At 40.5% G+C, this 15537-nt stretch overlaps 1 protein-coding gene across 1 annotated transcript in view; it reads right to left on the reverse strand.

Annotated features, from left to right (window-relative positions):
• LOC122075655 (metal tolerance protein C4) overlaps positions 1-15537 on the reverse strand; it is a 36634-nt gene that overhangs the window by 13460 nt on the left and 7637 nt on the right. Inside the window, exons 5-11 of the mRNA XM_042640774.1 lie at positions 14481-14595; positions 14265-14322; positions 14036-14154; positions 13547-13666; positions 7508-7609; positions 7346-7418; positions 5123-5190 (exon numbers count right to left, since the gene is read on the reverse strand). Of these exons, the coding sequence (XP_042496708.1) occupies positions 5123-5190; positions 7346-7418; positions 7508-7609; positions 13547-13666; positions 14036-14154; positions 14265-14322; positions 14481-14595 (655 nt within the window). The remainder of the gene's footprint in view (positions 1-5122; positions 5191-7345; positions 7419-7507; positions 7610-13546; positions 13667-14035; positions 14155-14264; positions 14323-14480; positions 14596-15537) is intronic.

Consider the following 15537-nt stretch of genomic DNA (forward strand, 5'->3'; position numbering starts at 1 on the left):
TATTTCAATTGAAATTGTTCAAAAGAATGAGATTTCTTACATGTATCATGCATAAACACTAAACTATATATATATATATATATACACATACATATATCATGCATAAATACTAAAATAGATAACACCGTATTGAGAGACAAGTGCTTCCAATTGAAATTGTTATAAAGGATGATGTTCTTTAAGAATAGGAGTGACTAGGATGATGTTGTGCACTTGCCTGTCATTGATGAAGCCTGATTTCAGTTTAATCCAAGAAGTATAAGTGATTTTTCCCAAATAATGGTGGTCCCACTTTGGGGTGCCCCACCCAATTTTTTTGGGGAATCGCTTAATGGGGAATTTTGAAGAGAAAAATGTCTAAAAACTTGCATCAGTGTCTGTTCACGATTCTGGTTTCATAAAAGGCATTCTGCCCATGGTTTATGGCGTCTGGAGAGGGTCGAGTTCACTTAGAGACATCCCGACCTTCTGAGTCCCAGTTTGGCAAAGATGATGATAGTGATTGGTCGCATTTTAGTGGTCACACTTGCACACCATCTCTGTCTAATGATGATGGTGAAGTGATGGATTTGCATCCCTTAGCCAGAGCTAGAGCCCATCCAATTCACAAGCAAGAGTCAGTTTGATCATGCCATATAGGATGCCGACCACGATGTACGTGCCTCCACACAAGCAAGATGCTCAAGGCTCACCACCAAATTAGATCATATGAGAAGAATCATAACATAGATATTGATGTAATGAGCTTGACAGGCACCCTCAGAGGCCTAAGTCTTGAGGAAAGTAGCATACATGAGCAATGGTGTGCACCATCTTATGCCACAAAGAGCACTGGTTCCGATTACATTGGGTATTGGGGGGTGATGTAGATACAGTTGCACTTGGTTGGACCAGCAGGACCGACTGTGGAAGCCAAGGTCCAAGAAGAACCGGTCCAGCCTAGTTTTTTGGTCCAACAATGGCTGGTAGTAGTTAGTTTTACATTATGTCTTTCATTTGTCTTTGAGTAGGATACGTAGGAGGTAGAGAAGTAGGTTTATGTTTGGAGTCTAAGTAGGAGTTTATTTCAGTATTAGAGTTTAAGTAGGAGTAGTCTTTTATTTTCCCTTTATATACTTACATAACTCAATGTTTAATTTTTAGATTAGTGAATTTGTGCGTGGTGTGTGACCTCTTCCCTCTTTTGTACGATTTTCCCTCTTCTCTCTAAGGCTACTCCATCAATTGAATGGGACTCTTTCCTTTATCTGTTGCCTCCAAACGAGTAATAGAAGCTTGCATGGATTCCATCATTGTCATAATAGCTTCAAATTTTGCATCAGTTTCTCCCTTATAGGAGTTCAGTTGTTGAATAACTTCACTATTGGCTACCATGGTGGAAATGGGTAAGATTACACTTGAATATGATGGTAAAATAGTAAATAGATGGAAACTTAAAAGAGAATGGCAGAATGGTAATTATCTCACTATTTTTTAGATTAGTGAAATCGTGGTTTGAGGGTTGGAATACCGACCACAGTTCTCTTTCTCCTTGTTGGAGACGGAACCAGCAGCGGGAGTCGGATCTGATCAGGAGCGAGGCTCGCGATGGCTTTGCAGGTATGTGGTCCTTTCTCTCTCTTCCCAACTTCTCTTCTTCTTCTTCTTTCTTCTTCTTTTTTCTGATTTCTGTTTCTCTTTTCTGTTCTTCTTCTATTCTGCTCCTTCCGTATTCTCTTCTTTTTTTTTTTTTTCTTCTTTTTCTTCTTCTATTCTGCTCCTTCCGTCTTCTCTTCTTTTTTTCTTTTTCTTCTTCTATTCAGCCACAATCATCTCAACAGGAAAAGTCAATCAGCAGACCACAGGCTCGTGCTTCATCTATGGCATCTTCACGACCTAGCCGACTGTATTCTCCACCTCGTCGTGAATCAGACATGTCGTCTTCACGACCTAATCAGCCATACTCCTCACCTCAGCGTGGTTATGACAGAAACTTAGCATTTCCAAAGGAGGCTATTCAATGTTTCTCATGCAAGGGGTACGGGCATAGAGCTAATCAATGTCCTAACCGGTTGTTAGCCTATATTGACAAGGACAATTTTATACCCTATGCACCAGAAGAGCAACTAAAAACAGGAACAGTAAATCTGGAGGCTGAATGTGATCATGATCCTAATGAGATTAATGATGATGATAGTGATGGTGAGCCTTGACCGTTCTATGTGATCCGTCCTCTTTTGACTACACAGAAGATTCCTGAGGAGGACGATTGGTGCCGTAACAGTATCTTTCAAACCAGGGTGCGATGCAATGACAGTTTGTGTAATATGGTGATCGACACCGGCAGTTGTACCAATGTTGTTGCTGAAGATGCTGTTCGCAAGTTAGGACTGAAAACTGAGCATCATCCGAACCCCTACAAGGTTGGGTGGGTGAACAACAATCTGAAAATTCATGAAAGGTGTTTACTCACATATTCCATTGGTGGACTGATTGATCAGGTTCAATGTGATGTTCTCCCTCTAAAAGTTTGTCACATTCTACTAGGTCGCCCATGGTTGTTCGACAAGAAAGCCAAGCACTGTGGATATGAGAATACATACACTTTTCAGCATGGTGGCCTCGAGATGAAGTTCCTTCCAGCAAAGGATCTTCCCCCTCTCAAGCTCAAGAAGACAGTTGGTACTTTTCTCATCAAGCGCATCGACTCTGACGGCATTCTTGGACCTCATCCAAACTCGACGGAGTCGAGTTCTTTTCAGAAGGGGAGAGCTGATATAGATATAGTTGCACTTACCTGGTTGAACCAGCAGGACCGACTGTGGAAGCCAAGGGCCAAGAAGAACCGATCCAGCCTAGGTTTTTGGTCCAACAATGGTTGGTAGAAGTTAGTTTCACATTGTCTTTTATTTGTTTTTGAGTAGGATACGTAGGAGGTAGAGAAGTAGGTTTATGTTTGGAGTCTAAATAGGAGTTTATTAAGTATTAGAGTTTAAGTAGGAGTAGTCTTTTATTTTCCCTTTATATACTTACATAACTCAATGTTTAATTTTTAGAGTGAATTTAATTTTTAGATTAGTGAATTTGTGCGTGGTGTGTGACCTCTTCCCTCTTTTGTATGATTTTCCCTCCTCTCTAAGGCTACTCCATCAGGGGGTATGATGGCTATGGGTAGAATAGCTAATCTTTGTCATTACCCTCTACGTTGAGGATCAGTCATACGGTGGATCGTCATTTGTGGACAGCAGCTTCTCATACTTGCCACCCTACCATACATGCCAATGTCGGCTCCACATCTGACATCTAGTTACAGTGGCTCTCGATCGAGTTCTTTACAATCGATACCCTAGGTTAGGGTGGTGCCAGCCTAAAGGTCTAGCTCTGACACGCCAGAATCGAAAGCTGGTGGAGAATAGGGGTAGGTGCTGGACAGCTTGGGGACATATTTGGCTCAGTTCTGATCCTGCTGTGTTGGCGTTGGAAGGATGAAGGTGGTAATAGTGCAAATGGGTACGGACGATAATGGCTGAATGTTGAAGATAGTAAGATACCTTTGGCAAGCTAGACTTCCACAAGTGTCCTGTTGTAGGAGTCCCACATAAGCCCTCTTGAGTCACAGGAAAATACTCAGATATATGCCCGAAAATTCGTGGGTTGCCTTTGAGAGCAGCCAAGATTTGCACTATATATGGATGGAAATCTTGAGTACAACACAATAACATTAAAGAGACTTACAATTCCAAAACCCCTTTGGAATTTCCCATTCATGGATAATAAATCCTAGACATAGAAATCTGCCTCCAAGACACAGAAACTGTTCCCAAGACATAGCAAATTGATTATGGGAAGGCACTTAAAGCTGCCTTGGAAGATGAAAAGGCATAAAAGAAACTGCTAGAAGATGGACTCTGCTGGCCAGAACTTGACTGCTATATAATGAGAATGCTAGGCAGTTGGGCTGATCTTGGATTTTGGGCTGGACTCCCTTTCAAGAGTACTTCTTGGAGAAGTACAGGTCAGGCCTCTTTGAGGGGCCGGTTGCTGGATCAGATGGATGCCCTGCATCATAGGGTACCTCCAGTTTGTTGATGGCACCATTTATAAGGCTGTTGTGGAAGACTTTGAGTGTTTCTTCCGGCATATTATGACATGGCAGCATTTGTGATATAGCCAGAGAATAACTTGCTTTAGTAGCAATAACAATTTGCTAGTAATTTTGATCCTGCCCAGAACTGCATGTGGTACTAGATATCTAGGATGGGAAGCAGGGTCCAGTCTTACTTGTTTGTATTCTTCACTCTTTCGGAAGTTTGTAATGAACCATGTATAACACTTGATAATAATGACATGATTTCTTCTTTTATGCATACTCATTCGTAATGCATATTTTAGTTGTTTTAATTGAACTACATACTTGCTTTTCTCACCTACAAGTCTAACAATCTTAACACTAGTAGCCTGTACCATATCGCTTCCCTATGATAGAAATTCGTGTACGACGAAAAAAATACTTTTTTATTACTAAATTTTATGTAAATATTATTAGACACTAGCAACCTAGGGTCTGAAGCCAAACTACCATTTTGGGTGTGTTTTTTTATAATCCAAGTGTTCCACTATGTTTATAGGACCTATATAAGGTTACACAAAAGTTTCCGGACCTAGTTTGGACATTTGGGCCTCGAAATCACCAGTTGAAACCTGTAGTAGAGACTTACTAGGTATCGGTACAAATTTTTCCATTTTGTGAAATATTTTGGTTTCAAAAGTTCGAACGCTGGTCCCCAATTAACTAGTATGAAATGCCCTAAATATAGTATTCAAGAATATATGGCTGTCTTTCTCCATCTTAAAACTAACTTTATAAGTAATGACACAAAGAACCACTTGGAATTGAATTACAAAAAAATGAATTTTTTCTCCTCATGCTTTAAAACAAGAGCTTTTAACCTTAGTTGCTGTGAATAAACATCAGGAAATACAACTATTTGAATCACATTTCATGCTATGCACTAGATGGTGAAACGTCTTAACCAAATTCCAGTTTACATGTCACAAAATTTTCAAATGGCTGGCCAGCCATAAGATAGGACTTGAAAATATCTCATACATAAAATTGCTTAATTATGGATTAAGGGGTTACCTGTCGAGCCCATTCTTCACGTCCAGTCCTTTCAAGATAATTCTGGACCACCATAACACCATTGAAATCTGTAGGGTTATAACTGTCAGTCAACCTTTTTTTTTTTTTGTGTGTGTGTGTGGGGGGGGGGGGATAGATTAACAAGATTTCATAGGCCATTTGGAAAAAAGAGTATACAATATCTATACAAGATGTGCATTTGTAATAAAACACATACAACCTGTCCAAAGTGGAGCCATCTACAAGAAGCAAAATTGGCCTCACTTCATACAAATAAGTGTGGCTCTACATTCATCAACTCTCTCTCTCTCTCTCTCTCTGAACCCCTTCTTTAGCTAACACAACACAGCTAGGCAGCAGTAGCCTGTCTCCAAGAAAGCGAGATGTTTCCCCGGTTGCAAAAGGGTCCAGAACTATTACAAAGAAAGCTATTAAGCCAGAAAAGCAAAGAAAGAATAAGAGAAACGTCTTCGCTCAACAAGCTAGCCAATCAAGCAAGAGAAGTAGGTTTCCTGATCAGTTAGACACAGCAGAACTGGGAATTCTCAGCTAATATCGATTTTCCAGATGGGATGAAGGTTGTGGTCAGAAGAGCTTGTTCTACCTTCCTAATCAGATGCACCAACCTCCATGGGATCTGAACATCCTGAATAACCACCTAGCCATCTAGATGAGACAGCACCTACAACTTGAGTCCAAGGCTGTGTATCATAATAGTGGTCCCTAGCTACAAGGAATTATTTTTGTCGTGTTAGAACCTCCTCTCCCCAAGAAATTTGACAAATATTTCCCATTACCTCTAAGAACACTGCCAATCCATGCTGACCACAGTTGTGAAGGCTCCAAGGCAGGGCAAGGCACTGGCCAGAAGCCTTGGAGCCTAGGTGAGGCCTTATTGGTCAAGGCATGCATAAAACAGGGCTTCGGTTAGGCCCTGTCAGGTCATCTAGTATTTACAGTTCACCTGTCTACCTATATACCCTCCCAGAACCCTGCTTAAGTGTGGGAAGCCTTTGTGCACTGGGTAACGGCCTTTTTTACTATCCTAACCAAGTGACCTAGATATTTAGTCTACTTATTAGTGAATCAAATGAACAACTAAAGAGAAGACACCAAGCATTCACCAGTTAATCAATGATTGATCAAAATTCATCAAAACAAGCAACAACTGATCAGTATTTGTTTCACAATTACCACTATTTCGGGGTTTAGTTGTATTTTCTATTCCAGTTTTAAGCCCTTAGTTTTCTTGTTTTCCAATCTTAACCCCATCAGCCATTTTGGAGGGATGATCATCTGTTGCATGTTCCTGAAAGCTGATCAATTGAACATCCAGTTTTGATGGTTAGACCTCTTCGAATTGGACTGCCATTAATCCAGTAGACAACTAAAAAATAGGGTGCACCCAGTGCATGAGGCTCCCACCATTGCAGGGTCTGGGGGTCATAATGTACGCAGCCTTACTCCCGCTTCATGGAGAGGCTGTTCCCAACTAAGTATTATTTTAATAATTTCAACAAAAATTTTATGTAGGTGAGGCTTGAACGCTGACAATTGGCAATACATGAAGTGATTATCATCACAATTAGAAAATTAATTTTTTTTACAGAACTCAATATTAACAGATGAAAATCACTTAAAATGCTGTTAAATTCTTCACAAGAATTAACCATGGTGGCTCAAACCGCAGTAGTGATTGGCTAGGATATCAAGTAATTCTTTAGAGACCTGAGGTATAATTAGTAGCAGTCTTGATAGTTATTTCAGTCGCAAACTTTTACGTGACTTTTACTATAGTTACCATAGTTGTCAAGGTGAACCAATGTGTTGGAGAGGAGCCTAGCTGATAAGGCGTTGCCTTGGTGTACTAGGCATGCAGTAAATGATTATATGTAATATAGTAGCCATAATTTTATATAATTACGCTTATATGCAACATAAAATCCATATCAATGTAATATGATATAATTATCTTAGTAATGACCTAATATGAGAAAATCAACATAAATAAACAAAGCATATGATATAATATAAGAATACTCATCAAAAAACAAAACAATAAACATAAAGCAATGTAAAGGTATGAAGTGTCAACAAGGCACGTTGTCGCCTAAGACCTAGAAAGAGCCTGGACGCCTAGGCAGTGCCTTGACAACTATGCTAGTTACTAAATACACTCATCACATCTTAAAAGGAAAAACAGAAAAAGGGTGTAAAGATCACCTATTTCTGCCTTAAATCTAAAGAATCCAGGTCCAATCACCTCACTTTTGCAATCATATACAGCATCCACAACCTACAAATGTCAAGACACTTATGATAATAAAATTAGAGAAGTGTGAATTTCAAGAGTAATCACAATAAAACAATAATTATGAAATATACCAGATCATTCTTCAAAAAATTAAGCACCCTTTCCATATCATGATTATCAATTGCTCTACCAATCAAAGAATGACGATTCCTCTGGATAAGAAAAACAGCAACCTGCAAGACAATTACAGTTCACTCATATTTTTGAACAAATATTCATGCATAAAGACAAAGTAAAAAAGTTCCTCCCTATTAAAATCCAGCAGACCACTTGAACAAACTTGAAATAAAGAATCTACACAGGCATTTATGGCACCAACCTCTGGAAAGACTACTCTGTTGATCTCTATCAAAAATGAGGAACGTAGGTCATAAAGTTCAACGACACTACGAAAAAAGAAAACCTGGACATGTTTCAAACAACCTATGAATTCTTTCTTAGTGGCAGCTCACTCCATAAGAGTTGCCCCTACAGAAATGCCAAATCCAATGAACATTTCTCTTTTCATAAAATAATTCTTGGATTCCTTTCCAACCAAATATGTCAAAATGTAGATGGGGATAAATCCTCCTCTGATTTGAGGCCAGAGAGATAAATAGACATACTAATATTAATGAAGCTACATCACAGATTATGAAAATGATGTAGGGGACTCCCCATCGCTCTGTTAGAAGTCCATGCTGTAAGGGTATAACAGTAAATATATTGGGAAATAAGCCCACATGTTAACGTTAACTTGTAAGGGAGCATCTATGTGAAGATTTCAAGAGAACATCATGTGAAGACTTGGACCAAGACTCATAGAGCAGAAGAAGTGTTAGTGAGTGCGGAGATCAAACCAGAACCAGAACACCATTTCAGCCAGCCCTGGGAACCAGTCACTCTTTCTCTTCATCTGAACTCAGTTGGAGAAGGGACCAGCTTCATTTGAGTTGCACTGGGGGTCCTCGAATGTTGATATGAATGATGAGTTTAGAAACTGTTTGACCTGGTTGCAGTAACTCAAACATGAAAGCTCTTTTCTGGTGCCTCTTTGAGCTCTCTTGGCATCTCGAAAGATCTTTTGATCAATAGGCTCACATTCGGTAAAGTTGGTTAGTAACAATTGATGATTCCACTTTATAATACATGACAGAAATGAGCTACAGTTGACATATTACTGTTATGGATGCTTCATTACTGTTTCGGTGACATTCCTGTTTTCTTGGAGAAGTCCTACCTGGGAAGAATAGTCTCTGTTGTGGGTGGAGTGTGAAGCGTGAAAGCTGTAGTGCTTTTCTCTTTTATTTCTACAATGGATAGTTGCTGATAAATGATACCTTGGTTTATTTTTGTTAGTTAGAGTTCATTCTGTTGTTGGGAAGAAGGTTGGGTAGTGTGTGAACTCCCCACCTGGTTTGGGTATCCAACCAGCTTCCCGTGAAGATTTGAAGCCCATGTCTGAGGTTAGTGAACCAGTGAAGTCTTTTTCTGGAGGACCAATCAGTGTGAATCCCAGCATGTTTATTTTGGAGAGCTCAGATGCTCAAGCATCTACTATCAGGCTACACAATAAAGCTCATATGGACTGGGCACATTTTGTGACATTGTCCTTAAGAAGTAGATGAAAGCTATGACACATCAATTGAGCGATTAGACCTCCAAGTCCTAATCGGAGATAGAGAACTCAATGATTATGATGGCGGTTTCCGAGGTGGTATTGGGACCTACATGGGTGTCCCCTAGGCGAGGGGGCCAGGCTCACACTGTGATGGCTGCCACTGAGTGCATGGGGTCATCTTCCAGATGGATCATGACACAGTTGGGCAGTTCTTCTCCCAGAGCTACATCTTCCCTTACTAAGTCGGGTACTATAGCCTCTGCTCTCCATGCTACTTCCGTAGCTTCCTCTTCCCACTCTTGGGTCATTGATTCCGGTGCTACTGATCACTTGATGGTACGTCTCAGGTTTATGATGGTATGACCCCTATTCTATTTGCTTTGGTAGACATAAGGTTGCAATTGCTGATGGCTTCTTTTCTTTCATCTTTGGGAAGGGTAGTGTTTGTGTCAGTTCCTCCATGTTCCTAATTTTGCAACTAAATTTCTTTCAGTCATTCATTTAACAAAGTCTTTAATCTGTTGTGTTACTTTCTTTTCCTCTCATTGTCTATTTCAGGAGATGGTGACGAAGAGGATTATTGGCAGTGGACGTAAGCAAACGGGCTCTACCTTCTTGATCCCAAATCATCATCTTGAAAGAGGCACAATCATTTGTTTGTGAGCATCATGACAATAGTTTTGTTGATACAATGATGCTTTGGCAACAACACTGGGACATCCCTACTTTTATGTTATGAAAAAACACTTACCATTTTCTTCTATTTCTAGTTCTAACGCATTTCAATGTGAACCATGTTTATTTGCCAAACATTGTCGGTCTCATTATCCCTATCTTGGCTATCAGTCTACTACTATTCATATTGTCCACCCTGATGTTTGGGGACCCTCCCCCTCCACCTCCTATGGCTATCACTATTTTGTCTCTTTTGTTGATGATTGCTCTCGTGCCATTTGGGTATTTCTATTTTAAAAAAAAAAAAAATGTAATGTCTACGACACTTTTAAGAATTTTTACAATTTGACACTAAGGTCAAGATTGTCCAATTTGATAAGAGGGGTGAGTACATGTTTGGGGGCTTCCAACCTTTTTTTTCTAATAATGATGATGTTAGCATTGCCCATCAGCTTGCATGTGTAGATACCCCCAACAAAATGGGGTGGGTGGGTGAAAAAAAATCATCTGTTAGAAACTACAAAAAGCTTGTTTGGCATGTATGTCCCTAAAACTTTTTGGTCTGATGTTCTTCTTGTTGTCACCTTCTTGATTACTTGTATGCCTTCCACTATCTTTGCTTTAAATCCCCTTCGGAAATCTTGTCTCCAACTGCCACTATTCTCTCCACCCCCACCCCCCCCCACCCCGCCAAAAAAAAAAAGAAGTGTTTGGGTGTGTGTGCTATGTTCATGTTAACAAATTGCACATACTAAGCTTGATCCAAAGGCTTTCAAATGTGACTTTCTTGGCCACTCTCCTGCCACAAAAGGCTACAAATATTATCATCCCTCTTCCCAGAAGAGGCATATCCAATGATGTTACCTTCTATGGGCCCGTTCCTTTTTTCTATCCCTCCAGAGTCCAGAGTACCTATTTAGGGGAGGAGTGGGTGCGGCAATGAAGACTGAACAGGTAGGGCCCGTTTGATTTTTTTTCTACTATTTTTGTGTCCAGAAACAACATAAACGATGTTTTCCATTTTCACTAAGAAATGATTTTGGAATTGCAAAAAGGTGTTTATTCTGTTTCCCAAAACGTTTTCAACAGTGTAGCCGGGTTCAAGACACAAGTGAAGGCACAACATTGCAGGTATGCAACTCACGAGTAAAGGCACGACGTTGGAGTTGCAGGCATGTTTCATGGAGATGAGCTTCAGAAGGATAAAGGCAGTCCAAAACTGCGAGCTTCGCACAACCAAGTTGGAGTTGCCGCCTTTGGATAGCAAGAAGTCTCAACAATGGGTTGGGGTTGGGGTTGGTCGAGTGAAGTATTGGATTTTTCACAATTTTTGTCCCTCCCACTTGTTTCTAGAAACAGAAAAATAAGTCTGACTCGTTTCTCCATTCCTATTTCTAGACATAGAAATAGGCATAAATTTCTATTTTGAAAAACATGTAAAACAAAACAGAAAAATGGATCGGTTTTTGGGGTGTTTCTCCATTTCTGAGCACAAAAGAACGGAAAAATACATTTCTGGAAACAAAATCAAACGGACCTGTAGTTGATCATCACTCGTTATCTATTTCTCCATTTCTCTGTGACATGGGAAACCCAGGGATGTGGATGTTGATGTGCCCCCATCAAAACCAAGGGGAGCAGGTATAGAAGGGGAAATTAGTTTTAAAGGAGGTACTGGTATGCAAAAGAAGAGAAAAGAAGACATGCCAACAGTCCTCTTCAGATCCACTTCCTCTGCCTCATGTTTCGGAACCATGTAACACTTTCCTCCTTAGTCAGATCTTCCCATTGCTGTTTGGAAAGGAACAAGACCTTATATTAACCCCATAGGCCCATAGCTAAGTTTGTTTTCTTGGATGCAATCTCTCTTACAAGTCTTGTTTATTCGGTTGCCCTTTCCTCGACTCTTATTCCCCAAAATGTCAATGACTAGTCGCAAGTGGAAGGAAGCTATGTGTGAGGAGATGAAAGGTCTTGAGAGGACTTGTACTTGGGATCTTGTTGATTTTCAAGAAGGAAGAGTGCCAATAGGTTGCAGATATGTTTACTCAATCAAGTACCAACCAGATGGCACCATTGAAAGATATAAGGTTAGGTTGGCAGCCAAAGGATATAGTTAAGTGTATTGAACTGACTATCAGGAGACATTTGCTCCAGTGGCTAAGCACAACTCGATAACAGTCCTTTGATTTATAGCTGCCAATTGGGATTGGCCACTATAGCAGTTAGGTGTGAAGAAAGCATCTCTCCATGGGGACTTGGTAGAAGTGTATGCAACTTCCCCTTGGAATCAATTTTTATACAGCCGAGGCATAGTTGTCACCACATCTAGGAAATCCTAGGCGTTGGAGGAGGGAAAATTTTCAAGGCAACACAAACAAGGCGTCTAGGCATCGCCTGGGTGACCAAGCCGGGATGCCTAGGCATTGCATAGACGACACCTTGAAAACTATGATTCAAAGTTTTAAGGTTTTAAGGTTCCAGGATTTCATGAAGTTCAGCATTTAACTTCTAAGGATAAAGTTTTCCGGTGATTTCGCAGGAAGAGTAAAAGGAGTAGAGTGAGGGAGAAGGAAAAAAAAAAAGATCCGTTGGATTTAATCAGACAGCTATAGAGGTTCCCACAAAGAGAGAACCAATAGGTATGATAGCCTAGAAAATCACTCCCAATATTTACAGTTAATTCAATCCAAACAATTAAATGGACTTTTTGACAACGAACAAATCTATGAAAGCCACATGAGCGTATGAGACCCTCATGACTATCATAAGCCATCCTAGACAATAAACATATACCAATAAGTGAAAGGAATGTGCACTTTACAGGATATGCTAGAGACTTCTTGGGTCCATAAAAATCTTGGATTTGGTAGGTGGCTGCATCACGGAGGAAACTGAAACTTTTTTATCTAACACGACCTCATAGTTACCCGTTATAATTATTTAATAAGTAAGCCACAGTTATCATGGGGACTAGGCAAGTCTACGTGCTGGGAACCCGTTTGGATGCCAAGGTGTGCTTAGGTGGGGGCTAGAAAGGCAAGGCGGGCGTTTTATTTTACTAAAGAAGGGTAATAACAATAAAATATTTTGAGGAATATGGACATTTATATTACAATAAAGAAAAGGCATTATTATGTAAACGAAACAAATCAAGGACAGAACGGTAAAACAAGATATCATTCTAAATACTACGTTTGAAAGAACCAAAAAGGCTTTCATTGCTGTGCTTTGGAAGTTGGGACAAAAGACTCCAGCATCGACTTCCATCTCCTGCCTCCGCCTCCTCTTTGCTTCTGCTTCTTCTCTGCCTCCACCCCCACTGTTCTCCTTCTTCTCCCTTTCCCTCTTCCTCTTCTGCTGCTGCTGCTGCTCCTGCTCTTGCTGTGGTAGTGACTAGTGGCAGCACTGCTCATAGTTGTCACGGTGTCTAGGCGACCCAAGGCGTTGGAGGGGGCTTGGAGGCAAGGCGACTAAGGCGCCTAGGTGATGCCTTGACAACTATGCACTGCTGGTTCCTCCTTCCCTATTTTTCCACTTTTCCCCAGTTTATCCCCTTTTCCTCCTCCCCCCCCCCCCAACCATTTCCACATCCCTTCCTCCGTTTCTCCTACACTTCTTCCCTGCTTCCTTCCATCTGGGCGTGCCTAGGGACTTAAAAGCACTTTGCCGCCTAGGCAACGCTTAACAACTATGAAATAAGCAACCACCACAGTTTTCTCATACGCATCCATGAACTATCCATGATACAATTGATCTGTAAAGATTCAAAGCAAACAAAAAGAGAGAGAGAGAGAGAGAGAGAGAGAGAGAGAGAGAGAGAAGCATAACATACAATTCCTAGTAGATTACCAACAATAATAGAACCAATGGGATCATAAATTGCATTTCCTGTCGCATTAACAGCCACTAGTGATGCTCCAGCAATAAGAAGGCCTGTAACTGCAGCGCCATCCTGCATGATTATTATGAATTAAATAACATAGGCAAATAAAATTTCAGCAACAACAACAACAAACTCAGCCTTATCCCAACTTAATGGGGACGGCTACACGGATCCATGCAAAACAAAGTAGGGAAAACTGATGTCCAAACAAAAAAGGAAAGATGAAGACAATAAGAAAATAGGAAATGATAAAGATAAATGGCTGAGAGATGAAGTAATAGCGGATGGAAGTACATACAGTAGGTTTTCTCAAGAAAATCAATTTCCTGCTAGATTCTTTTCTTTTTCTCCTCCACAACAGTAAATAAATTAAAACAGCAAAACAGCATTGTAATTATTCCCAGAAACTTGAGCCGAATATGACACAAGAAGGAATACCTCTGTCATAACGGCAACAGATGTGGGATCATGACCACGCCATACATAGTCCCGCACTTTCATCCCCTCTGCAGCTGCACCTTTCCTAACAGCATGTATAGCAACAACGAGAGAAGCACCTACGGAAAAGAGAGAGTATTACACTAATAATTGAACCAGAGCATATGATTCAAAAACAAACCAAGAATGGGAGGATGGGGAGAAGAAATCATAATTCACATCATCATACCTTCAATAATGAATGAACCACAAATCACCAAAGCTGCAAGATGGATATTTTCCGGAGGCTGAGCAACACATGCTTATAGATCAGTAGACATCACTTGCAAGCACAAAGGCATGCATTCAGAACCAGGGTAGGAAAAAAATAAGGATTTCAAAATTTAGGATAGTATTGAGGTTGTTAAACCAGTCATTTAAACTAATAGTTTGGATAATCGATTACCTGTGAGGTCCACAAGTTCTGAAATCCGTGAACAATTGTTGCACCAGAACCAAGGCAAAATATACCAACTGCAGATATCAAAGACCAGACAAATCTCTCCTTTGAGTAGCCATAGCTGTAGAAAACAGTGTAAAACCAACTAAACACCAGAAATACAAAAGGAAAACTAAATTCATGTAATTAAATTACAAATAACTGAAACACGTTGTACCCTGTAACAAGCACAAAGTAGATAGCCCATTCTTAACAAGGCATAATCCACTAAAACCAGATGAGTTCTTTCTTTTGGAGCACAATATGCCATAACCTTAGCTCATATTTGGCCTGACCCTCCTCCTTTCCTTCCTAGGCATCGGGGAACTCCCTTCCTCCTTTGGTTCATTAAGTTCCTTCTCTACCTGGGATTTTGTCAGATCTAAAGCTCCCCTTGCCCCTTGGTGTAAGACTGTTTGGTTTAAAGGTCGCATCCCTCGCCACAGCTTCACAACATGGCGTGCCCTCTCCAACTACCTCTCTACGCAGTCCTTCCTTATCTACCGACACATTCAAGTCCCTCCCTTATGCTATATTTGTTGGAATGATACTGAAGATGTTAATCACCTTTTCTTCTCCTGACCCTTCTCTTCAGTCATCTGGAAGAAGGTCCTTACGCAATGTTGGTCTTCTAATAGAAGACTTCTTAATCTTGTTAGAGAATGGATTTGGGTCGATATGACTTTCGCTTGTTCCTCCATTTGCAAAACTACCAGGAAGCTTGCTTTTTGCGTCACCATTAGCCACATTTGGATACAACGGAATATTTGTAGATGGATTTCCAACTCTCGATCCTATGATAAGATTTGAAATACCATCTATTTCGACGTCAGCACCAATGTTGTTTTTATCCCCTACCATTCGGTTAGAGATTCCCCAAGGACGGGCTTATTGTTGTATCATGGGGTCTCCCCTCTTCCATCTTGTTGCCTCCCTGAGGATTTTTTTCCTTTCCTTGGATATCCCCCCCCCCTCACCCTTTGGTTTGGGCTTGCTTCCCTTTTGTTGCCCCAGCTGTAATATT

Source organism: Macadamia integrifolia, chromosome 4 (assembly GCF_013358625.1).
Source record: "Macadamia integrifolia cultivar HAES 741 chromosome 4, SCU_Mint_v3, whole genome shotgun sequence".
NCBI classification, from domain to species: domain Eukaryota; kingdom Viridiplantae; phylum Streptophyta; class Magnoliopsida; order Proteales; family Proteaceae; genus Macadamia; species Macadamia integrifolia.